General features: G+C 43.3%; 2 protein-coding genes across 5 annotated transcripts; one reads left to right on the forward strand and one right to left on the reverse strand.

Annotated features, from left to right (window-relative positions):
• The first annotated feature begins 516 nt into the window (after positions 1 to 516).
• On the forward strand, positions 517 to 2,230 carry LOC311031765 (uncharacterized protein). Its single transcript, XM_084038229.1, has 5 exons — positions 517 to 764; positions 1,292 to 1,388; positions 1,549 to 1,581; positions 1,723 to 1,776; positions 1,972 to 2,230. Exons 1-5 carry the CDS (start codon positions 633 to 635, stop codon positions 2,004 to 2,006), a joined length of 351 nt encoding a protein of 116 aa, XP_083894355.1. The 5' UTR covers positions 517 to 632; the 3' UTR covers positions 2,007 to 2,230.
• A 4,227-nt stretch (positions 2,231 to 6,457) lies between these two features.
• On the reverse strand, positions 6,458 to 25,097 carry LOC311031220 (histone acetyltransferase KAT7-like). 4 transcript variants are annotated; one of them, XM_084037391.1, is made up of 16 exons: positions 24,918 to 25,097; positions 23,008 to 23,152; positions 21,105 to 21,320; positions 18,495 to 18,779; positions 18,308 to 18,390; positions 17,872 to 17,958; positions 16,214 to 16,312; positions 15,836 to 15,946; positions 15,673 to 15,720; positions 14,923 to 15,114; positions 12,770 to 12,859; positions 12,084 to 12,224; positions 11,471 to 11,564; positions 11,104 to 11,250; positions 7,673 to 7,779; positions 6,458 to 7,544 (listed from the first exon to the last, which is right to left on the reverse strand). In XM_084037391.1, the coding sequence occupies exons 1-16, from the start codon at positions 24,930 to 24,932 to the stop codon at positions 7,446 to 7,448; spliced, it is 1,959 nt and encodes a 652-aa protein (XP_083893517.1). In that variant the 5' UTR covers positions 24,933 to 25,097; the 3' UTR covers positions 6,458 to 7,445. The 4 variants fall into 4 exon arrangements, with proteins under 4 accessions (XP_083893517.1, XP_083893518.1, XP_083893519.1 ...); XM_084037392.1 differs by having other exon boundaries at positions 6,459 to 7,544; positions 18,495 to 18,776; XM_084037393.1 differs by lacking the exon at positions 15,673 to 15,720 and having other exon boundaries at positions 6,463 to 7,544.
• Between the last annotated feature and the right edge of the window lie 723 nt (positions 25,098 to 25,820).

Below are 25,820 nucleotides of genomic sequence, written 5' to 3' on the forward strand. Positions count from 1 at the left end.
TAGAACCGTGTCGGTCTTATTTGTGATCTGGTTTGGCATATCATCCTGTCTTTGCCTGGGGCCCAGTTTTATTTCCTCCTTCTTCCTTTGTGGTTAATGACCTGATAACTCACACACACACACACACACACATACACACACACACACACACACACACACACACACACACACACACACACACACACACACACACACACACACACACACACACACCAGAGTGTCAAACATCAGCTTCCACTCTGTTCATTCATATCACATTTTGCTGCTTAATGAGCTCTTCAATCATGGAGCCAAAAGTAAAATCAACAAATCCAGACATCCATCCTTCAAAGTTTGTGACCAGTTAGCTTTCGATAAGGTGAAGTTTATTCACTGTCTATGCACATCACGTCTGAGTCACACAATGGGGGGGGGGGATAGTCTTTACTTTAATATGGAGTTGGAGAAAGTGGGGAGGAGCGAGCGGAGGGACTTTATAAGCGCAACCGGAGACCTTCACTCGGGACCAACGCGCACAGAACAAAATACACTTCTTCTTCTACTTCTTCTTCTTCTTGTTTTTCTTTGCTTTGGAGTTATTTATTTCGTGCATGCGTTCAACCCCGCAGACACTTTGACTCTGGCAGCCTTAGATGACAATGGAGGCTCTGAAGTTTGCGCTTGTGCTGCTGGCGGTCGTGTTCGTGCAGGTTTTCGGCGCGCTCGGGTCCCCGCTCTCCAGCGACGAAGAAGACGGGGAGATCTGGACGGTGGAGGACTGGCAGGTAAAGGGAAACGGCAACAGAGATGCTAAATGTTTTATGTGGATAAACGGCGGAGTGTGTTTGCAGTAATTGTAGAAAATAGACTCAAAAACGCCTATGGTGTCATAATCCAAACATTGATCCTGATAATAAGCTTATTTTTTATTCTTATTTCGTCCCACGTGTCTTCACTGTCGAAGAACCGCGTTACAGAAGAGTTTTTGAAGAAGTCCCAAATATCTAGTCAAAAAAAACTTTTTATTTATTTTTCATGAAAAAAAATAGTTGATTGATCTTCGTGGCTTCAGGTACAAACCTCCACTGATGGACGGTCGGATGTGTGCAGCACGTGAGACAAAACCCGGAGCAAAACGTAAAGAAACGTGTTCACATAGACCTCCAGCGGGGATTCAGCCCTAGAGTCGATGGTTTCAGCACCACGGACAGCGCCAACTCACAGCAGCTTTTTACAGGAGGAATAACTTCGTGTGTGTGTGTGTGTGTGTGTGTGTGTGTGTGTGTGTGTGTGTGTGTGTGTGTGTGTGCAGGGTTACCCGCTAGAGAGAGGAATAACCATCCGGCTGGCAGACCTCATTAAGCGGTCCAAATCGCAGCAGTTCCACGGCCTGATGGGGAGGAGCTCTGGTAAACAAACACATGCAGAATTGCACTTTGTGGGAATAAAGCTGAGGCATTTATGAAGTAGCCATACTGTATATATATTGTTCTCATCTCCAGTCATGTCTGTGTGATATTGCTGCTTTGATGTATAAACATGACCACATATGTTCCTCCTTCATTTCAGGCGCATCACAACCTGTGAGACCGAGCAAGAAACGTGAGTTTAATTCTACCATCACAAACACACTGCTGCCTTTCTATTTGTCTTTTTTCATCATGATCGGTCTCAGGATCTCATTTTCCCTCTGTCTGTCTGTCTGTCTGTCTGTCTGTCTGTCTGTCTGTCTGTCTTCATCAGGAAATAAAGGGGAGATGTTTGTTGGACTCATGGGCAGAAGAAGTTTAGCTGGAGGTAATTCAAAAAAATACTTTTTAAACTAATTTTAAAATACTACTGAGAACTAGCAGGAAAGCGAATCTGTTTTAAGTTTTCACCTGTAAGTTTGTATGATATTATTCAGTTTGTGTCTGAAACTCTTGTGAAAAGCATTCCTGCTGGAGGAAATGCCTCGTTTTATCTTTGCTCTTTTTCTCCCCTATTTTCCAGATATAGAAGAGGAATGGAAATCCGACTCTTACTAAAGATGAAAAATGAAACTATCAGTCGTACGTTGTTGATCAACGGGACAAAGCATCACACGTTGTGACCAGGACAGATGGTCTACGCACCAGTTAACTGAAATTAATGTAGAACTGCTGCAAATCCCTGAAATCATCACCTATCCATCACTATAATCTGTATTCTATCATATTGAAATCTATCTACATGTAAGCCGTTTGTCTTTTACGTTTGCCTCTTTCACGCCAAATCCATTAAAGTTGATAACATTAACCAACTGTATCTTCATTCTGTGTCGCCACTGAAAAGAATCATTAAAGTGATTGTGGAAGGAAGTCCGGCTCTCATAATTCATAAAAAGGAACAATCAAGCAGATGGAGCGATATCCTGACATTAAGTTAATGGGTAGAACTCCCCAAACACTGGGTCCGGTTTCAGGTTTGGTAAAACTCCTCTAGAGCGGTGAATAAACTGACCTCTATGTGTAAAAGTGATGGAGTGGCCTTTTAAAGAGAATACCTCGTCAAGTTGGCTATAAACTACAAGTCTGATGGGAGAAATGTTAGCAATAATGTTGTAAAATGCTTCACATTTCTCAGGGGGAACTGAATCTTGTGGTTGGCAGGGAGACTCGTGACGCTTAATGGCATTAAATAGGACTCTAATGGCGGTTCTGAGAGATGAGATCTGAGAAACGATGGACATGTGTTGGTGTAAGATCTGCAAGTTGACGTGAAATTCACTCGTCTTCCTCGGTTTAGACGTTTTGTCTCTCACCGGTGCAATACTGTCTCAAATGGTTTTGGAGATATTATTCAAAATGACGATATGGTCTTCTGTGGTGGGGAGAGACATAAAACAAGTGATGATGGTGGAGAAGGGACTATTCAGTTGGTTGCAATATGAAGCCTCACTACTAGATGTCTCTAAATCCTACACACCGCTCCTTTAATAAGACATCGCAGCAGTAAAAGGAAGACCTCGACTGCTGCTAAATGTCTCAACCGGAGATACATCCAGCTCTACTTGAGCTCCTGCCCCTCCCTCCCAAAAAGCCCAGTCTGCTCTGATTGGTCAACAGCTTAGCGTGTTTGTCAGAAATGTACCGCCCCCTTACCATAACCAGATAACAGGAGTTCTTGTGCTGAGGAAGAGTGATAAAACTCTAGAAGACGAAGGACGTTTACGCTTGTCTTCTCAACATGTATCTCCACGCTCAGATCCAACTTTACTAGCTTTGTTTGAGGGCGGGACTAACTAGTAGTCGGGCGGATGTTATGCAAATGTATGACTTTGTGATATCATCACTTTACAGAAGAAAAGGCAAGATTTGAATTGAGGCGTTTGAAGCCGTTCAGGAGTTGGAGTGGAGGTCTTCTCATAGTCGACACATCAAGGAGAGGCAGAATGACACGACCATACATTGCTTGTTGACTATAAACCGGCCGGGTCCGAACATTCCTTCACCCACTTATACCGTTGCCAGGGGAAACGGCAAACACACATGACCAAACTCAGCCTTTGTTTCACCATTTGCATTTATTGAGGAGGGGAGGGGGAGAAGCGAGTACAAAAGCACAACTGAGCTACATTTCCATGCCACGCGACTGTCGAGTGCGTAGTTTAAATTGGTAGCAGGGTGCGTTCGAGTACCACGAGTACAACAGCTCACTGGTGGCCTGTGGAAGGTGACGGAACGCCTCTGGGTGCTCTATCTATGTGTTCAGATGTGTTGACAACCAGCTCCGAAGTCTATAGCTGCCACCGGCACGGAGGAACACGGACTGACAGGTTCCAAGGGGAAAAAAAGAGCCTCAGCTTTAAGGGCAAACTTTCACGGTTAAATGTGATTAATTGTTGTAGTGTTGTAATTTATGGTTTAATGGATACATTCAGGTCCCTTTCTTGCTACCGTCTCTGCTTATGATGGATTGTATGTTAAATATTATTCTGAGGGACCAAGACCAAAAAGAAGAACAGAATCGACCCAGTCGTCATCCAGGTGGGTTTAGGGTGGGTTTTTCCTTTGAAAGTGCACTTTGCTGTAAATGCACTTAAGATCATTGGCAAGAAAACCCTTCAGCCACAACAGTCATGAGTAGTTTCAGTGGCCAGAGAGGTTCATTGAGAACAGGCGCTAAAAGGATGAATGGAGTCCCTTGAAATGCGCCGCCAGTTTGTGTTGATTTGAAGTCTTCCGGTCGGTGACGCCTGACCCCCCCTCATGCAACACCACCACAGAATTCAAGAAAATACATAAATAAATCCACAGACAGCAGAAAGAAAACATCAGTGTAAAAAAACAAAAAAAAAACAAACAAGACACAAAAAATACATCTTCAACCGGATAGAGTTCAAAGGCAGCTACGAGAGGGCGACAGGTGGAAGTCAGCGTGTGAAGGGAAGCATCCTCCCGATATGAAATTGTGACACAAAAGCTATAAAAAGAAAAAAAACATTCTGGGAAAAAAAGAAAAGATGATTCAATCCGACATTTTTGGCTACACACCTCCAATTTCACAGCCAACTGCTGTCTGAGCTTATAAACAAAGTTTAAAGGAATAGTTCAACCTATTTGGGAAATTTGCAGAAGAATACAAGCCGATGCCACCGGTGGTGAAGAATATCAATCCATCAGAATATAAAATAAGGAAAAAGTGAACTCTGGCGCCAATTAATTCACATAACGTTAGCTACCTCTTCTTTGCGGTTTCTTGTCAACCGCAGCTGGTTGCTAGGCGACGGGAGCGGCAAAAGTGTCTCAAACACCACTCGGTTTGGCCTTCGGGACACAGTTTATATTTGTATTACATACGATGATGATATGACGTTACCACCAACAGCCTGTTAGCTTAGCATGAGCTTAGCAATCCCCGTGTTTTAGTCTTTATGCTAAGCTAAGCTAACTGGCTTCATATTGAGCATACGGGCACGAGAGCGGTATCAACCTTCACAGCTCACTCTCGGCACAAAAGGCAACATTAAATACTTCCCAAAGTGGTGAAACTACTCCTTCAAGAAAGCTGCTTGCACAACAACGTGTTGATCCAAACCAATAAATAGGAAGTTTCTCTACAAATAAAAGGTTTTAATCACACACAGTGGGCTGGAAAGAGCAAAGAAAATAAAACAAAATGCTGCCGACCATATTGGCCTCACACAAACAGACTGTGCTCATGTTTTCCTAACTGCAGCAATTGTGGCGGTAAAATAACGGCAATGCCCTAAAAAGTGACGTGTTGTGATTCGATCACACGTCACATGTGAGGAAGCTCTGAAATGTAAGTGACTTCTGCCGGCGTCTTTGCTGGGGGGGCCTTGGATTCTCCCTCCTCTACCTTTCAAAAGCTTTTACATATAATCAAACCTACATACAATTTTTGAGATAAATATTCATATTCACAAGGCAGACGGTTCTATAGAGACATTCCCCTACCACACGTTCTCTTTTGACGTTCTACACAGTTAGCATATTTGATTTAAGAATATAAATAGCATACCATTTTTTTTAAAATCTAGTAAAATAAAAAACTTGCTCGCTGAACACAGCTATATAGTTTCACATGTTAACACAGAGGGTAAAAAAAAGAAGCAAAAGAAAATGGCCGCTTTTATACAGTGGTAAACCTTAGAGGTAGAAAAAGTATAAAATATCATTGAGAACTTTGACAAAAACCACCACAACGGACACAGGAAGGACAGCGACATGTTGGGGAACGCCAACGCGGAGGGCGGCTGAGATTCCCCGCGTACCTTTACTGCTCACTATATAACCGTAGACATCGTAAAACAACACAGCCGTCGCTAAGATTAAAGGTTCAGAGGAGGGGGTGTGGTCCCGTCCCGGGGACAGCCAATGGCAGCTATAGCTTCCTGACTAACCGGCTGACTACTGTGACATCGGGTGTGTTGGTTACGTGAGAGATGCTGATTGGCTCTGGGTTCAGTAGTCGCCGTTAGTGTCAGGAATATGTTTGTACACTCCGATCTGTCGGATTGTAGTGGGAGAGGCATCACTCTGCAGCTAAAGTCCAATCATTCTCACCATTTCATACCACGATATGGGCAACGACGAGGGAAAATAATATTTTATGGAAGTCCCAAGAGGCAAGAAAGATGTCTAAGTCTGATCTAAAATGTTTTCTCTCCTGTGTTTGTCCGAAGAAAATGATATTCTTTCTAAGCCCCTAAAAGTGTTTGTTGTTGTAATACTAATTTGGGCCACAAGAGGTGGAAGTTCACCACTTCCCGGTATTCTAACCCGGAATAAAGGCATTTGTAGTTTGTAGTCCAGATGAGTTCTAATTTCTCCATGATAGAAAAACATGCATTAAAAAATAACTAAATAAACCACCTGTTTTTACAGTTGAAAAAATAACTCATAAAAACGTTTTCCCCTCCTGCTCTTAGGTCATAAACACAGACGAGAAAACTATTTAGATCGGATTTTTCCAAATAAATCAGCAGAATAATTTTTCTTGCCTCTCAGGGCTTCCGTATTAATTGCTCTAACTTCGTTTACTGACCCTCAAAGCAAGAAGTCTGTTTGGGAACTCTCGAGTCATGTGACCTGAATGGTTGCTTCAGTTTCAGGGCTCCTAGTCGAGACTTCGTGCATGTCCGGGTCGTGACCTGTTTAATCACAGCCAGCTGGTCTGTGTCTGCCGGCCTGCGTTGTGTCCACCGCCTCGAGGACGGAATGAAAAGCAGCACAGGTTCAATACCCGCCTGCCGCAGATTGGATTAGCGGGTGTGCCTGGCGCGCCGTGCTAATCGAGTGTCTGGGAGGAGGTGTACTAACGACCCACGATTACTTCCACTGTTGGGAGAACTAATGAGGTCGGGGAGACATCAGCGGGGGAACTTACGTAGACGGACATGGCCGGCTGCAGCGTGGCTCATTACTCCGCATTACAGACGCTGTTTAGTCACACTGGACTACAAGCTGAGTGGGAACCAAAAATAGAAGATCTAACAATGAATGATGAAGACACGGGCACGAAAGCAGTATCAGTGATAATGTCGACTTCTTATCGTGCGTGAACATGTTTAGGTGTTTATTACAAATGATCCCTCGATGACAACTCAACCACGGCTCGGGGCCAATTTTCTCCAGTGCTGAATACATTTCTGACCGTTCGTTCATGCATTCGGTGAAGATTCATGCACATTCGCCTCATTCTCTTGGAATTTTGTGTAACATCCGAGAGAATCCTCAAGACGGGGAACCGAATCGGCGAGCTTACGTTACATTTGTTGCACTGGAGTGAAATCCCCCCCCCCCGACAGTGACTGCTGAACCCAGAGTGGCGGACTGTGGTGTAGCTGCCGCGAGCGTTTTGGACAAGAGGTGAGCGTGTGAGGGATCGGGGCTCGGAGGTCTGTGAGCATGCCAGTGTGAGGTGGAGGATCTGCCTGTGAGTGTGTGGTTTCTGGCTTTGGAGTGTGAAAAGAAGCTCCTCTACGTCCCTTTAGGCGGTGTCCATTTTAAGGCTTTGGGGTCAATGGTCTTGCCATTGCCGCGTTTGGTCTCCTTGGCCTTCCAGTCGTCGATGAGGTCCTGAAAAGAAGAAAAAAGGTGCCCATGTAGAGCTGTGAATGAAGCTGTGTGTGTACCAAGTATGCTGGTAATGGGATTTTGAAAACTAACCAATCAGCTTCCAGCTGGGCCAACGTTTGGTTTCCTACCTGTCTCTTTAAAACCAGGTGCTTTCCCTTCCAGTACTTGAGCATCTGGAGGGACTGCAGTGTGCTGACGATATCCACCGGGTTCACTGCCGTCTCCTGGCTGATCTCTGTGAACACAAGCGTGGGACAACAGGAAGTCAGAGAGGGATGGGATCCAGAAGACTGATGCTACGTGTCCACAGGGGCGATTTTAAACACGAGTGGACACGCCGCTTCCCAGTATTGCATGCTTGGTGGGCGCTCTCCTTGCTACAACCACTTCATGGCTGCACCTGATTGGACGAACGCTTTCACAGCTGTCCTGTCTGCTCCGGAGTTCACGCAGACCAACATGGCGGCTCGTTTGGAAACCTTCTCTTATTTTACGAAAATAGTTCACCGAAATGTGTTTCTGAAAACATTTTAAGCGAGAAATAAGCTATGCAGTTGCTGAATCTGTCTTTATTTCAGATCAACAACATTCAGTTTAGAAGATTTTTCGCGAGCGTTCCCGAGGCGGCGAGTCGAGCCCGGCGCCTCTGATTAGCATAAAGTACATTCAACTTCAACTTTATGCAAATGAGGAGCGGCCAACTCGCGCGCTGTCTCTCGTCATTCGCCGCAACGCTACCAGAATGCATTGCACGGCTTTTCACATGAATTTTCACAATGAATGGGACGCGGGGAAACACCGCTGCCTGTGGACACGTACCATACGTGTCCACTACCGGTACTCGCTATGTTGTAGTGTGTCTGTCTGTTGAGATAGATATATATTTAATGTGAATACACCAACATCACAAAGTATGTTGCATTTATTTATTAATCGGGGAAAATAGGTTTATTGCCTTCGCATTGACAAAGGCAACTGCTCCTCCTGTTCTTACCTTTCACAATAAAAGTCCTAGGCATGTACAAATCATCACTGCTTACCAGGGGAACTTAAATTCTGTCTGCAGCCATGCTAACAGCAAACATACAAAATAAAAAAATTTAGGTTTTTGCGTGTGCCGTCATTTGTAATTCTTGGCCAGGAAAGAAAACAGAATTGGCAAAAATCCGACTTTGGAGGTTATTGTCACTTGGTATTTGACCAAGAAAATTTTAAGTGATGCATCTCAAATGCAAATAGAGAACAAATGAGGAGTAAAACCAGGAAACTATTCTTTCACTTCTGGTTAGGTCGACTGACCAACCAACTCCAATGAGATCGCCATTAGCCTTTAGCCTTTAGCATGGCTAAAAACTAGCATGGGGTGCCAATAAAAAAGCACTGGGCAGTAAAATAATGAAATTGCAATCAAAATTACACACCAGTTTGACCTTCTGAAAGTTTTATATGCTTTATGCAAAAATGAGTATTGTTTTCACCGATGACAACTTCTTGAGTTATTAAGGTCAGTTAATGTGAACTGTTATGTGTTGTGGGGAGTTGTATTGGTGTGCATGTTTGTCCCGTCTTGCAGGTAGACTGGCTGATTCCCTAATTGAGCGGCACCAGAGGCCTGTACTACGAAGCAGGCTTAGTGAGGTAACTTCAGAGTTAACTCTGGGTTTTCCGTCCTACGGCGCTGGTTCACTTCTTACCGGGGTAGATCGCCATGGTAACTAACACTGCAGAGCTAACCTGCTCCGGAGCAGGTTATGTTCCTGATAAGAGATCAACGTGGAGAAACACACCGCCGACTGACCAATCAGCTGTCAGGTATGAAAGTCAGGAATGACTTTTCTGTGTCAGCGTACAGCCTACTGACCACTTTGAATTATGTTTTTATATCTATTTGATTTGCTCCCAAGTCCGTTTTACACCGCCGGGATTGCAGCTGAAAGAATTAGGCTGATATTGTCCAACACCACGTTATAAGAATACATCCAAGCAACAAATTATTTTAAAGTTATATTTTTGGCCTTTTATTGCTGAAGGACATCGTGAGAGTTAAAGGGACGAGAGAGAGCGACGACATGATCTAAAAGACGGACGCAGAGTGGATTCGAACCCGGGAACGCTGCAGAGAGCCTCGGTACATGGAGCGGTAACGCTACCTCTAAGCTATCAGTGTAGTTAACATGTTGATTTAATCAGTCAGATCCACTAGTGTCCTTATGATCGGGCAGTCGTTATACTACTACTAATACTATTAATACGACTTCCGCATTCACACAGTCGGCGAGTTTTTGCCAGCTGTCCTTCCTGCATTTGGCAGATGAAACTGTTGCCTTTTGCCTGTATTATATGTTTAACTTGTTCGTATTTCTGTTAGATTATGGTTCGCTCCTCGTACGCTTAATATGCCGCTCCGCTGCCGTAGACTGATCCATGTTTGGGAGTAGTACAGGCCTCGGGTGGGAAAGCTGAAAAGCTCCTTCTCCTCCCCACACTCTCTCAGCCTGCAGATCCAGAGTTGCTGTCTCCCTCATGTTGCTTGACTTTTTGTCTTCATAAACTGCCTTAGTTATTGTATTGTAAACACTGGTTGCTTCCCTTTGAGCTGGGATTTAAAAAAAAAAATCACAAATCACATTGAGAGTTTTGTTTTGCTCATGATAAACCGTTTCTAAGCAACGGAAAAACTTTGGCTAAAGGACGACCACATTCAGAGCTCTTGGTGAGCCGTGCAAACACTGCGGTGGAGTTGGAGCTAATCAAAAGGCTCCTGGATAATGACACAACACACTTGGTACAATGTTGTCAGATGCCCTCGGGCGCGGAGGCCGAGCGGTCGCATCGCCGCGGCACAGAGAGGATGTTTTCTTAATGTAGACCTGAATGACTGGGGAGAGTTATTTGTGCTGAGTTGAAAAGACCTTCCCAAATTCAAAATAGCATGCAGAAATAATGAAAAAAAGGAGAGGACAAAAAGAGGTTTGGACGGGAGGGAACAGGGTGTTATCACTGAACTATTACGACTCCTGCCACGAACACGGTCTGATTGAAAAATGTGGCAAAAACGATTTGTGAATTGCTTTGAATACGTCATTTGTGCAAGAAGTCATCTGGAACCAAGCCGGCGTTGTGTCAGCTGGGATTGGAATGATCAGTAATTCATCAATTCATATGATTCTATTAATGTTAGCATGCTAACACGCTCGACTAAGTCATCGCTATTACAGCTGAGAGCATGTTAGCATGCTGACATCAGCAGTTCACTCACACTTTGGCAAGCTTAGTGCTGACTCCATCTAGAAATTGAATTAACAGGGTTACAATTCTGAAAATGAATTAATGTTTGGCATTGATGATGAGGACTGAATACAATAATATTCATAGCATTTTTTATGGCAGTGTTTTTTTAATTTTAAGTGCGTAATTTAAAGTTGATATGAAAAATGTCTTTTAACCCTTTTTAGATCACATCTTGCACCTATTTAACAATATATGTTAAAAAAATGCAAACAATCAAGTAAATTCAATCCCTCGCCAACATGTTTGGAGAGTGTGACGCAGCTCTCACCTTTGATGGAGATCTCTTTGCCCTGGAAGTTGTTCAGGTAGCGCAGCAGCACCTCCTTCCAGTAACTCCGGTAGCTGATGAGGCCCAGGTCAGACAGGGGGCGCTCAGGTGAACCCACCTTCTCCTCCACCTTGGACAGCAGGTAACCTTAAAGGGCAGATCAGACCCAGCTTATTGTAAAGCATCTGAAGCATCTCCTTCACCCACTGAGAACGTTTGATAGGATACAGATACAGAAAAAAATGATGGCTCTAATATCCAAAAACAAGAGTGTGCAGGCGTTCCCTCGGAGGGGCGAGTGCTTGAGACGGCCTCCCTAAATCTGGACACACACACACACACACACACACAGGGCGTCTCCACTCACTGAAGTCTATGAGCATCTTGCCGTAGCCCTGCCTCATGTACTGTGGCATGGTGAGGATGCAGGACACGTTGTAGTTCAGGAAGGAGTTCTTCTCCTGCAGAGGGAGAATAAACCGGTCAACATGGTTTCACTGGAGCGGGCTTTTCTGCCTGGACATCAGGACTCAGGGCCTCCTGAGCCGGCTCCTCTTCTCCCCGTGCCCAGCGCCATTTGTCCTTTGTCAACTATTAGCACAACATGCTAACACGACGTCCTGGATCCCACAGTTCCAGTGTTACTGAGACCCGCCCTTCTCTGCTTCTGATTGGCTAGCAACATTGGTTAGGGTGGGAGGGAGAGCTACCTTACCTGCATACCATTTGTCGGTGAACCTCATTGACTCAAACATGATGAACTGCAGCCACAACTAATTCCCACCTGTATTTATTTTTCTTTTTTTTCTTTCATGCCAGAGATCTGGCACGGTGAATACTTTAAGCCCTGAGTACTAATATTTTGGCATTTGAGGTTACTGATATTTTGAGCTGATATTTACGCAGGCAGAGGATATATAGCATGGCAAATCAAGTAATCCATCTGAAAGGCCAGAGGACCGTCGCCGCCCCCAGGTTACCTTTGAGAAGTATCCGACTAGATGGCAGCCCGTGTTGTCGGCCTCGGTCATGACGTAGAAGAGGAAAGGCTCGACGTCGTAATACAGAGTCTTGTGGTCCAGGAAGAGCTTCGCCAGCAGACACAAGTTCTGACAGTAAATCTGGAAGGAAGAGCACCGTAGGTGGAAATCATTTCTCAACGTTTACAGGAAACACAGCTGGCTAATCTCACACCGACAGATCGTGTTTCACTAGCTATAAGGCAGCCGTGGACCAGCAGCTCCTGTGTTCCCTTCATAATATCATCATGGCTCGCCAGTTTCTCACTTTGGCCCAAAAAGTTCAGCATTTGTTGGGAAAGTTTTCCCACTCCCGACAGCTGCCTCATGCAAATCTCTGTTCAGGGAAATCTCCTTCCATCTCATCCATCTCCATAATTGTCGTCCCTTTCTTGATTGTCTCCCGTCTAATTCATCAACCGCTTTGCTTTAGCAACGATCTGCATCGGTATCTCATTGTTTATAGTCCCCTCATAAGAGCAGGGACATGGCTACATGACAAACGCACACTTTCCCATGAACAGGTGGCATTCATCAAGCAGAAACGGGTCATTTCTGAGTGTGACTCGCTCGAGGAAACCTCGAGGGAAAAAGAGATGATGATGGGAGTTTAAAATGCTCTTGCATGAGGCCTAATGATCCCTTACCTTGTTCTTCTTGCCGTCCACCTCGAAGACAGAGATGTTGCCCTTCCTGTAGATCTCGTCACCCGGAGGGTGCTTCCACACACACTTGGCCTTTATGCAACAGAGATGACAGCAGGCAGCGCAGCGTTAGTTCATAGTCACGTTCGCAAGTTCCCTTTTAGTTTCACACGTAGTCATTCTGGATTTAAAAGATTCAATTCACATCTCTAGGCTGTGTCCAAAGCAAGATGAGGGACTGAGACAAAAGAGAAGAATGGTCAAAACCAGAGGAACAGAGGCAGAGAGATTCAAACTACAAACCAATAAACACTGGATCCCCCCTGCTTGATAAAACACCCTTATTTTTAACATACCTTTAAGTGTAACATCAGTGGAGTGTCCCTTTAAACCTTGTTAGAGGCTGATCACACTGAGATGTGTCACCTGCAAAACTATTTTCCCATATGTTAGGGTTTGTGTTCATTTGTCAATATGACACTTGGCCCAGGCAGCCAATCAAATCAAGCAAGACTCGGGCGTTACTGCTGAACCAACGGAATGGCAAATGAGGACGGAAGGTGCATATTAGTGTTTTTTATTTACTATAAACTACAGATTTCTTTTTATATGTCGCTCCACATGCTGATCAGAATATTTTGCCCTACAAGCACACAAGTTTTTAATTCCAGTGGACTGCTCTTATTGACGTTAGAAATTTAAATTCTCATTGTATAGATTTGCCACATTACTACTTCAGTCGACTGTGTATTTGTTGTTCGTTTGTTACAGTAAGTTCAGCAGAGCCCCTGCTCCGGTAAAATCTTTTCTCTTCTATCACAAGAATATACAATATAGTGTGAACTGCTTCATGAGTTCTACCGTCTATCTCAATACAGTCTGCATGGTCTAGGAATAACATTATGGATGGCCTCAGGCATTGAGATAGTAAGGTTAGAGTCAGAACGAAGGCCCAGACTCATTTTGTGCCCATTTTCACTTTGATGCTTCAAGGTCACAAACTGGAAGCATTCATCTTTTTGGTTATTGATCAGACATCTCAGCTGAGATTAAACCCAGCTCTCTAACCCCAGCTGGAAGAATGGAAATGTGGGATGGCTGAGAGAACAAGCAAACTGGAAATACTGAAAGAGAAAAATGCATTTTGAAATAGAAACTTGCTTATTTCCCTCAATATAAATACGGTTGGACCTTCAAAGAACCTCCCTCACAGTTATCTCTCCCTCTCAGCACTTAGTCATCCTCCACTTTTATTCAAAAGTTATTGTGTAATGCTGTCATTCCCTCTTTTTTCTTTTATTTTGATATTCTTTTGGTATATTTCCTCATGAAGAAAAGGGACATGCACTGTACCACACTGAGAATAGTCTGTGTGCATTCTGACTTCCACACCAAGTGCTCAAGCTACCAAGACTTAGTTACACCTTGAGGTGGATGAGAAGGCACGCCTTTACTTGAAAAGTTGACCAAGTTTATAACAGAAACAGTGTCACGGCTCTAGTCAATCGTTTTAGTTGTCTTTTACTATCAACAAAGGAAAGATCCGACTAAAAAGAATCTGGCGCGGCTGCTTGGCGGTGCCTTCAGTGGTGTATGTGTTGATTCAACTGAGGTTCTCTAAGTCGGTTTAGAGCTTCACACATCCGCTGGAAAAGTCATTTTTTAAAAGATCAACCTCTGGATTCGGAATTCTGGAATCAGAAAATCTATTTTTTTCCACCCCAGCCCTAACCCTAAGGCTACGTTTACACGACAACGGCCTTGCTAAACACTGCAACGGTTTTGCTTTGCGTTTTAAAAAGATTCGTATTCGGACGACATGGATCCGCAAAAACTAGCCTAACGCGCTGCAGTATGCCTTCCAGGCCAGTAGGTGGTGGTGAAACTTTGTAATAGATAGCCCTTCTGGTGCACGTAAATATCGGTATCCTCTGATCACAGTAATTGTGCAGCAAATCTACACTTTGTTGGCGGAGCGTTAATACATTTATCAGAGATAACAACACAAACACAGCTCTGTAGCCGCCAGAATGGAAACAAATATGTAGTAGTAAATAATCTCACAAAATCTAAGATTTATACAACTGTCATAGTGGCAACTGGTGTTGGATTAAGGCTAAAGACCTGCAGGGGCCTCATAGGAAAAGCTGCCTCACCATGTGCCTGCGCAGAATGGTCTGGCTCTTCATATACTTAAGGCAGAACTCGCACATGTAGAGCCTCCCGAGGCGGGCGTACTCCTCCGGGTAGGGAGAATGGTACCACGTGTCCAGCTCGTAGCGGCCAAACACGATGGTCTTTATCATGTTGCTGCCCTCTGACACCTGGCCGGCCAGACGAAGCTTCTCCTGTACGGGCCGGGAGAATGAGGGAGAGGGTGATGGGGGAAGGAGGTAAAAGTGAAAAGAGGAAGAGGACAAGAAGAGAGGGCAGACGAGCAGGCAGAGGGGAGAGAGGAGAAAGAGGAAAAGATTGCAATTATTCAGGGAAGAGGATCAAGTGAACCAAAGATCATAATGGGAAAACCTCAGTGGAGGCAACCAGCCATAAAAAAAGATAGAACAGGGTGCAAAGAGATAGTTTGAAGGAGGAATAAATAGGAAAAAGCATTACATGAAGGTCTGATACTAATGTACAAGTTTACATGTACAATTTTCAAATTCTCTGAAACTGAATTTAGATAATTTAAGGGGAGCTGCATTACTGTGCAATGATGGCTTTGAAAAATAAAGTGTCAATAAAGTAGTGTAGTGTAGTTTACTAACTAAATCATACAAAACCACCTGTGTGACTGTTTAAAGTAAGCCTGGTGGAAAATAACAATGCCTCGTCATCTGAATGGGTCACAAAATAACAGAGCAGAAGAAAGAAGACACAGAATAACAAGAAGTGATTGTCCAAACTACCAAAAATATGTCAGACTCCTCCTGTGGCTGCAGAGGAGAGTTTGCTGACTGAAACAGAGAAGAACAGGAATAATGGAGAAAAGGGGAGGGGGGGAGGACAAAAAAACAATGGGGAAAGAGGAAAGAGTAAGGGGGGGAGGTGATGATGAGTTTTCTCTCTTACAAGGTCCTCCGAGGCACGTGCCTGCGCTTTCCTGAACAGCTCGAGGTCGTAGTCGCTGGTGATGTTCTCCAGCAGCGGCTCCCTGCTCGCTCCGTGGCTCTGACGGTGATCCTGTACGTGGAGGGAAGAGAAAGACTTTCAAAACATAGAATCTTTATTAGTCCCATGGCAGGAAGATGTACAGCATTACAAAAACAAGAGGGAAAATGGAACAAAAACAGATAAGTAAGCAACAGTAAAGATATGATAAATAAGTAAACAGTAAAAAACTATAAAACTATAATTCTGGGCGAACACACACATCGTGTGAAGGTCTGGGAAAGGATGTGGAGGTATATGATGAAGTATTGCACATGCATTCATTTGCCACCCACTTACCATGTATTTGTCCTTCTCCTCCTTATTGAGGCTAGAATTCCTTTTCCTCCTCAACTCCGTCACCTTCTCCTTGTAGCGCAGCTGGCGGTCTGACGGGGCCTGACAAAAAAAATAAGTTGCTGCATTATATCAATTCCCAGTAATACAAGTGTTGATAACTTAACACTGCTAAGTGTAATGGAAAATGAACACATTGTGAAGGTTGATAATTGTAAATCTGCCATTTTTAACACCTATACTGGCATCCCACAGGGATCTATACTCGTGCCACTTTTATGCAGGCTGTTTATAAATCATTTGCTTTCTGTCTGCAGAGATCCAACCATTTGTTGATGATACAGTGATCTATAGTCATGGTTGCACATTCAGAAACCTGCTGACAAAAATAGGTCATATTACAGCATGGCTAAAACCATCACAAGTTCAATGTCACAAACTCTGTGAGTATGTGCTTCTCAAAAAGTACCACTCCTGGTACCACTCCTGAACCAGTTATAATGAAATAAATCTGTCTGGATCATTTTAAATCTATATGGTAGATCTCATGTACAAAATAAGCCAAAGAGCTGTGTTTGATTTGAATAACGTTACATTTGTAAGAATCTTCAAAACAGCTTTGCTCTAGTAAACTTACCTTGACCAGATCAGACTGAGACATAGTATTGAATTCACTTTACTTTTTTATTAATTTTTATGTTTTATTTACATTTTTAAAACTGTATTATTTTCTTCTTGTTGTTTGCGTTGTTTTGTTTTTCTTGAATATATTAAACATGGAGGTATTTTTTACTTTTGGATACTGTATATGTACCTACATCTCTAGTAATAAATGTGTTTGTTTGTTTTTAAACTGATTTTCTATATGAAAATCTATCATCAACAATCTATCATCTCATATTTCACTAAATTGTCTAACGAGCTGTGCATAACAAAAAATACACGAATACACTCATTATGTTTTGGACCAGAAACCAAACATCCTTCAGAAGTCACATTTTAAATGATTTTATTATCCTGAGCTGGAAAAATCATGTGTTGAATATGTTAATGCTTTAGAGACAATCCTCCTCAGTCCTCTGTTATTCATATATGTCATCTTTTCTTTTCTCCTGACTTATTAAGTATATATAAGTATAGCTTGCAGCTTCCCATTGTGGCATTACTTTTACCCTGCAAATTTTAAATTGAATAAGTTATGCAATTTTATTCTGTTTTAGGGTTCAGGGACAACAAATAAAAAGCACAACCTTTTAGTCCGACCCAAAATAAACAAATCTCCTTACATCAGACCAACCAACAGCAGCCCTTCATTACTTTGCCTCTAACCCTGCTACACTGAGGAGTCACAGTGAGATCTCTGACCTGAGGTATTCCTGCTTTAAGAGTAATGCAGCAGCGTGAGGGAACACACAAACACACCGTCCGCTCATGAAGTGAATCAGACAGGTGTTACTGAGGAAGGAGCTTTCACCTGGATTCACTTGCTCAGATCGGTTGATAAAAAGAGTAAATGTTCGTGATGCCCGGTGCTCTTACAGACAGACAGTATATATGTGTACATGTATCTCTCTGTTTGAGTTGTGAACGTGTGTCACCACGTGTCACGCTTGTCTGATGCCCTTGCCGTTTACATCTCTATGTGTGTGCTAGTGTGTTACCTGGTTTCTCGTGGAGTGTCTGTTCTCGTCCTGGCGGTGTGACAGCGTCCTTTCCTCAGCCTGTTTGTCGCGCGTCGATGCCTTGCCCTAACAAAACATCAACACTGTGTCTACCACCAACGACTCTGGACACTTGGTCACAGTGTGATGGCTGAAATATTCCCACAGTGGAAACTTGGTTTGACTGATGAGTAATATCATAAAAGCGTCAAAGTAGTTTTTTGTCTTTTTTTACATATTGCGTCAACGATGTTGCAGAATTTGTTCGAAAAACACATAAAAAAATAAATGGGGAAAAAGTAAAACAACACATAAAATGGTCAGAGCTTCCAGTAGGAGTGTTTCAGTTTTAAAATAGGATTCAGTGCCATGGTCTCACACTCACTTCTTACCCTGGAATCCCCGCTGACATGTCTTTGTGTGTTTGTGTGCGTACCTTGCATTCATCGGCAGAGAGGTTGTGGTAGAGAGGGCATCCCGATATGGAGAAATGTCTCTCATGCCTCCCTGTTAGATGACCTGTGAGGAAGAAGAGAAGGAGAAACGAGAGGGAGAGCTAAGGATTTGTGCAGAGGAGCAGAACATCTGGTCCAATGACAATACTGCCGTCTTTGTGCCCTCACCCAATGAGTTGCACCCAGGTGTGGGACACTTCATGTTGAAGTTGTAGCTCTCGTGGAAGCGCCGTCGTTTGGGCCGGTGGGAAAGGTCGTGGGCGGCGGCCTCTTTGAGTGACAGCTCTTTGGCCAATCTCTCGTCCTCCTCTTGTGAAACGACAATGTCGTTGCTAGAAGACACCAGGTCGTTGCCGGGGCTGGAGACATCGATGTCTGACTCCGAGGACGGTGCGTTGCCTGTCGGGGTCCGAGGAGGGGTCTCGTCCCGGTCCGCCCCCTGCTTCAGGTCTGCTGACCCAAGGACAAAGGGAATGAGTGGGAATGACAGCAGACACTGGGAATGACCTTACAACCTCTGTATAAATCAGTGGATTTGAACTGAAAATGGCAAGTCAAAAGGGCACCCATTTCATGTTTACATAAATTAACAACGAGATAGTTCAGATATTTTAGAGAGGGGTTGAGTGATATGCTTTTGATATGTTTTTTATTTTCTGCAGTAGAGTGCAGTATGGAGAAGCAGTAGTACCAGCATGGGACAAATCAATTTAAACACCTTCGAGAAAACTTAATTATCAGCTTAAATGTACGCTATATTCACTATATTTCATGCAACCACACTTCCAAACACCCAAACTATCCCCCACTGTATCCTTTCCCAGCACAAACAACACAGACAGTTCAATAATATAATGGGTTTCATGCAGCGTAGCAAGTGGTGGACTAAATACAACTAGCGTAGGTAGCAGTACAGCACACTACAAAATCAGTATATAGTATAATGTTTCCATTACTATTGCCACTATCTCTGAATCCTCTGTAGGCTGTAACTGTGACCACACACAGATGCAGTCAACTCTGTCCAGCAGTGGCTGCCAGCAGAGAAATCCAATAGCAATGACTGATGTTACTGCAGCAGAAGACCAGTGTTCAGTACAGTCCCAGTTTTCCAGTCATAGTGGTTTCTCAAAGATGTCGGGCAATTTCTTTTAACTCTGAGATCTTTAACCTCTGCAAACGCTGAAAATATGTCTTTAACATTGCGTTACGATCTTTCCTAATACCACATGCATTAAAAGTCTTTCCACAGAATCCCTGCAGGTAGTCAAGCAAACAAAGACACAAAGACGCACCTATGACTAACCCAGTTTTTGCTAAATATTGTCATCCCAATAACTAATCAGTTTTTGGTCTTTTGAAGCATGAATGCAATCGCCAGAAGTAAAAAGCTAACGTTACGCATATAAGTGAATCTGTAAAGTCTGATGAGTCAACGTGATGATGTTTTGCAGTCTCATTGAGCCACTTGTTAGCAACCGCCTTTTAAAGAACTTCAAAATTCACGGCAGATTTTATGTCGTAGAACAAAACCTTAACATCTCTGAAGCTTGTGTTAACCACTGACCTTATTTCAGGCATCTAACCAAAAACACATTCCAGAAAACCCCAGAGATTTCAAGACGAGGGAACAGGAAGTGAAAAAATCCTAACTTGTTTCCGGGTTTCAGGACTCACAACGCTTTATAAAGGAACCCCCTAGAATCACTCCAGGTAACTTCATGGCCCAGCTCAATTTGTAACCTACCAAATAATTAGCTCTTGTTAAATTAAATCTGGTGTTCTACAGGGGTCAATTTCAGCCCCCATGATGTTTCTAATTTGGCAACATGGTAAATGGACTTCTCATGTCAACATTCACTTATTCAGAAACACACGTAAACATCATATGTAAAGGATAGTCATAAACCTCTCTGCATTTTGGCTTCACCTGCACATCTGATGCTGCTGTATGACCATTTTTTTTTTGTTTAAATTAGTTCAGATCTTGCTTTGACCTTTCACATTTCATCTTTCCATTTTGTGCTGTGCAAACAAACAAACTAGGTTTGTGCGACACAGACATGTTGAAAATCAAATTTGTAAATGATGTATCACGGTGTATCATGACATCACTCTTAATGCTGTTTCACAATATGACTCAATGTTAAGGCGCTTGCTGATAAAACTGTACAGCCAAGGATTCTGAGGCACATTTATATGTCTGCTTAAATGGATGCAGATCAGCACCTCCGACAACAGATCCCGGTCTCTCCGCGAGGTAATTCATTCATCCCAGTGACTAAACACAAGTCGAGGATATGCATGGAGACACATTTGTCTTCTTTGTAATCAGGAACACGCTGTGATCACAGACGGGCCTCATGACATTAGCTGAATGGCGTTCCAATGAATGAATGAAACACGCAGATAGACGCTCTTCTTCCTCCTCCTCATCATGTGTTCCTTCTTTTCTCTTCCCTTCCAGCTTCCTTTAAACTCCTTCTTCTCTCATTAGTCTTTCCTTTCACACGCACTCCTCTCTGACTTTACTGCTCAACTTTTCTCCCCGCACTCTTTTCATCGCCTCTTTCTTCTTCTAAGCTTCTGTTTCTACTCTCTTACAAAAACAATTATTTGCTTATGATTTCTCTTTTCCTGCTGTCAAGAAGATGTGCATGAACGCCCCAAACACTATCCACTTTTAATAATATAAAAAAAAAGGAATGTTGAAAACAATCCTTAAAGTGATGTATAGATGTAATTTAAAAGACGTAGCAGAAATAGTGCTGGCCTCACCAATGGCCTCGGTATCTGAGCCAGACGACCTGCTCTGACGCAGTGGGTATTTTTTGGCTGTGGTGATTGTCGCCCCCTGCTGGCTGCGTGTGATCCTGCGCCCGGAGGAGAAGACGGACGCTGCCACTGCTGCTGCTGCCGACTCTGCCGCTGAATCCAGGCCTTCATCAGGACCTGCGGCTGCAGGAGAACTGCTCCTTATTGAGCTGCAGTTATCTAGGAGAGAGGGGATGCTTAGTGAATTATTTTATGGTTTTAGATATTACCACAACAGGCTGATTAAAGATTAATACACTGAGAGAAAATGTTATATTGTACGATATTTGCCCTAGTTCCAGCTCCTTAAAATATGAGGATTTGCTCCTACAACTTCTAAAACTTTAATCGTAAAACATACTATATTATTATATACTATATACTAAAATATACATAGTTTTTACTAAACCATTACCAGTTTGTTTTCCCTGGATTGGGATTTTGCTACTCTTTGTCTCAAATAATACTCAGCAAAGGAAAATCAAGAAAATGATCAGCAGATTAAATGATAATGAAAATAATAATCTTCCACTATGACTGTCTGCAAAAACCTTAATTTATATAAACCTTAATCTGCTGAACAACATTAAACGTTTGCCAAATTCTAGTTACACCTGAGCAACTTGTTGGCAAAAATGGGAAGAAGAAGATAGCCACTTGTTGGGAATGGCCTCAGCGGTTATGTAGAGATTAACACTGCTGCAGAAAGGAAGACTGGGAGTCTGCCGTTTTTGGAGATAGCTAGCCTCTGTGCTGTTCCTAAGCCTCTATGGGGACTGGCGCAGCATAGCCAACTTCTCCCAGTAACAAAAAGCAGAAGAAACAGAGTCGCCTTTTATCTCTCTGTTGTAAATCCCCTCTGGCAGCCACCGAAGAGAGGGGTCACAAAGGGGGTGTGGGTAGTGTTTGTGTTTCTGTGATGGTGGGGGTGAGGTCAGGCTGTCTCAACCCATTCATGCTTTAAGGCTGCCCACATATAATAGCTACAGCTGAACCATCGAAGTGAGTGGGGTCTCGCTGTGGGCCCTGAATGAAAGCAACCCTCCTCATTCAAACGAAATAGAAGTTAAATTACACTGAAAATGTCTTGACAATATATATGTATGATAAAATATGTATGAAATACTATATGCATGCCCACTAAAATCCACTCTGGACAAATTGCAGAAAACAAAACTGTGTTAATGAACAGGGTTTATTACACCAAGAAGGAAGAAAATGGCAAGAAAACAGTGCTTCTAACTTTCCAAGGTCCATCGTCAGCTAAGAGGTCAAAGAGTCAAGGTTTAATGGGATAACACGCTGGTGTAATTACACGGGGGTTATTCTGAAGGTATGTAACACCTTAAACCAGTAAAAGGTTGATACAACAGCACCCCATGGGCGTCACTGTGAAGTCACAATGTGAGGTTTAACCTGTGTTGCAGTGTAGCAGGGAAACCAGAGTCAAAGGTCATGCTAATGAAGTTAAAGAATGCTACGCTAAGCTAGTCAACACATGATTAAAACTAACTAAAAGTGCTGCTTATGCTAATGAGGTATGGTATATGTATGTATATATAGTATACAGAGTATACACTGTGTTTGTGTGTATATATATAAGTGTACCCATACATTGACCAAGCCACTACTACACTACATGTACATGAACGACCAAGCTATATTGACAACTGGGACGTTAGCACAATGCTAACCTTCATACTACATGTACTGTATGTAATTACTGTCTGTGCTCCAAAAGGGCCTCATATTGTTTCTTAGTCCGCCGTTTCTCATCTTCCAGTTGCTGTCGCGTGGGCGCAACTTCGTTTGAGTTCGTGGTTTTGCTCTTCCCATGATGCATTAGTAAAAACGTGGAAGTGTTTACCTTGCGAGCTCCGACTGAGGCGCAACGAAGCGCGAGTCAGGCGCGCGCTGCTGCGCCTGTGCGCGCTCTCGGTGGGTTCGGCGTGCTCGAGGTCGGCGGAAAAATCCGAGTCCTCCGTCCCGTCCGAGCTGCTGCCGGCGGTCCTCTGGAAAGCACAACAATAACAGTTTAAAGACACCGCGCGTGATTCAACTACATCGTGCGACTGTCAGTGAAATAGCGTCTTATCGGTCAGAGAGATGATGCTGTGTGTGGATGTGTGTGTGTGTGTGTGTGTGTGTTTTACCAGCGGGTAATTCAACAAAGATCCCATGCTGGGGGAGGAGGATCTCCCCTACACATCTCCTCCGGCACCGCACCACCCCCACAATCCCACGATGGACTTGTCAATAAACACCCGAAATAGGCCAAATAGGCGTCACTGCGAGTGTAACCTCAATAACGCCGACTGCCCCTATTGTACCGACCCCAATTTGCCACGACGCCCGAGTGCACCTTGCGCGTCAATTTCCAGTGCGTAGTCGATTAAGTCGACTAGGAGACTCGTTTGCGAGACCGCCTAACGAATCAGTAAAGACAGGTGAACTAAAAAAAAACAAAAGGTCCCATGAACTTGGTTTACTGCGTGATCTGTCAAAAGACTGCCTAGCTGCCTGCCACACGGAATGAATGGGTGATGCTCACCTCACCCCCACTAGAGACCAAAATGCGCTGGGTGGGGGTTGGGCGAGGGGCACTCGAGAAATAGATAACATGTCATTTGCATTTAAAAAAACAACAACATATCGCTCAAATACAGCTATATATATATATACACACACACACACACATATATATATATATATATATATATATATATATATATATATATATATATAATATATATATATATATATATATATATATATATATATATATATATATATATATATATTTTTTTTTTTTTTTTTTTTTTTTTTTTTTTTTTCAAATGTCTTCTCTTGGGTAAAAATATGTTCTTTTTAAATGACACCATTAATAAAAACAATAACATCAAAGCTATACAAATCTACATACAATCACATCCAATAAAAACATGCTTTATGCGATTGAATATGCCAGTGTAGAGTGCTTTATGAGAATTAATGTAGCATAATGTGCAGAATAATGGTGATAACTTGTTTTAAATTGAAAATAGAAAAGAAATACATTTGAACAGCATCAGGCGACGGTAACAAACAATATGCAAGTAAAATAAACTGAAATATGAGAAATATGTCAGCATGGACCACAGCGTAGGTTCGACGTTCAACGCTTTTGACAACTTCAGAAGAAGCGGAGTGCCTCATTTACATACGACCAATGACATCAGAGAGGAGGCGGGGTCTGAAAGAGTCGGGCCAACCAACGCGTGGCTTTCCCGGGTCCCGTCCAATCATAGCGTTGTTTTGGTGCGTACGTTTCGCTCTATCCCCGCACTCAAAGAACAGCCTGTTCCATTTCAACAACAGTTCAAACTGCCGTTATCGACGTTAGCGGACGTCAGCGTCTCTTTGCGCTCCACATGGACACCTCACCAAAATTCGCAAAGTCCACATTTGCAAAGCTCTTCTCAGTACAACCAGAGGTAGCGACACTTAATCAACAACAACAACACATTCTGGCAACTCGGCAACAAACATTCGCTAGCGTAGCTTTTAGCAACAACAAAACGACAGCTCAGTTTGAGTGACTCTACTAACGTCGATATTCAACACACATTCACAACGTATTAGCGGCATCTTGTAGGGTTACAGTTCGCACCACAGGCGGTCCAATGTATTTCCACACAGTTGGGTTTTTTGGGGGCTAACATTAGCTATGACGTTATGTTGTTGTGTATCCGAGCTGCAGTCCAACGGCTGAGTCTGCTTGCAAAACATCTGTCTTACCTTTCTCCGGGGCATTTTCAAAGGTGCGATGTGTGTCGCCTATTGCGGATGATTACTCCCTACTTTGCGGGCAATTCACCTCGGGTTGTGCAAATGATAAGACCAAGAAATCACCAGCTTTTGATATGAGCCAACTCAGCTGAAAAAGGCGCACCAATTTTTCCGCACTTCCTCGAGAGTACGGCGCAGACGCGTTCGTTTTGTGGGGGTCCGTGGGCAAAATGCTTCCGTGTGAAACACGGCCATGGCGGTCCGTTGATACAATACAATGAACAATCTTGCAATGCGCTCGAGCGAATAATGGTTATGTCAGTAAATCATGTCAACTTTGAAACCGAATTCATATTTAGCTACTGAAAACATCAAATGAGCTGTTAACAGCAATAACAACGTTCATAAAGCGAATCAAACAGGTGTCACGTAACACAGAGCGGAACCACCTGCTAAAACCCAATTCGTCTTTAACAAACGTATAATATGTATCTTAAATTTATACCAATACCGTACACAAAATATAAACGCTAAGTTGTTTGCTTAGAAAGTCAAACAATGAAGCCCGATGAACCAAAAACAACACCGGAAGTAAGCATGAGGGAAACCTCTCGCTCCGCGTCTGTCAAGCTTAGCTCTGCACGTTCACTTGACAGCGCGCCAGTGTTTTTTGGTGGGAGGGAAGCTAGCGCAGCACGTTACGTTTGACGTGGAGTTGAGTCTCCTCCATTGTAGCCCTTCTCTTTAATATCTTCCTGGTACAACATTACAAGTAGTGTAGGCTTTGCTTCGACACTTGATTCAAAACATTACTCGGGGCTACGATGACACAGTGCTCGAGTAGGACATCTAGTGGTCAATACAATGAAGTGCAGCCGAGACGTGGATTTTTTGGTTCATGGATTGTTTGGG

This window comes from Eutrigla gurnardus (genome assembly GCF_963514095.1).
Source record: "Eutrigla gurnardus genome assembly, chromosome: 20".
Taxonomy (NCBI): Eukaryota; Metazoa; Chordata; class Actinopteri; order Perciformes; family Triglidae; genus Eutrigla; species Eutrigla gurnardus.

Excerpts from the sequence above, each read along its gene's own strand:
- LOC311031765 (XM_084038229.1), top strand. The coding sequence starts at position 633 with ATGACAATGGAGGCTCTGAAGTTTGCGCTTGTGCTGCTGGCGGTCGTG. Across the intron at positions 765-1,291 it reads GGACGGTGGAGGACTGGCAG|GGTTACCCGCTAGAGAGAGG; the intron begins GTAAAGGGAAAC and ends GTGTGTGTGCAG. Across the intron at positions 1,582-1,722 it reads TGTGAGACCGAGCAAGAAAC|GAAATAAAGGGGAGATGTTT; the intron begins GTGAGTTTAATT and ends TGTCTTCATCAG.
- LOC311031220 (XM_084037391.1), bottom strand. Across the intron at positions 21,321-23,007 it reads CCTCAGTCGGAGCTCGCAAG|ATAACTGCAGCTCAATAAGG; the intron begins GTAAACACTTCC and ends CCTCTCTCCTAG. Across the intron at positions 16,313-17,871 it reads GACACTCCACGAGAAACCAG|GCCCCGTCAGACCGCCAGCT; the intron begins GTAACACACTAG and ends TTTTTTTGTCAG.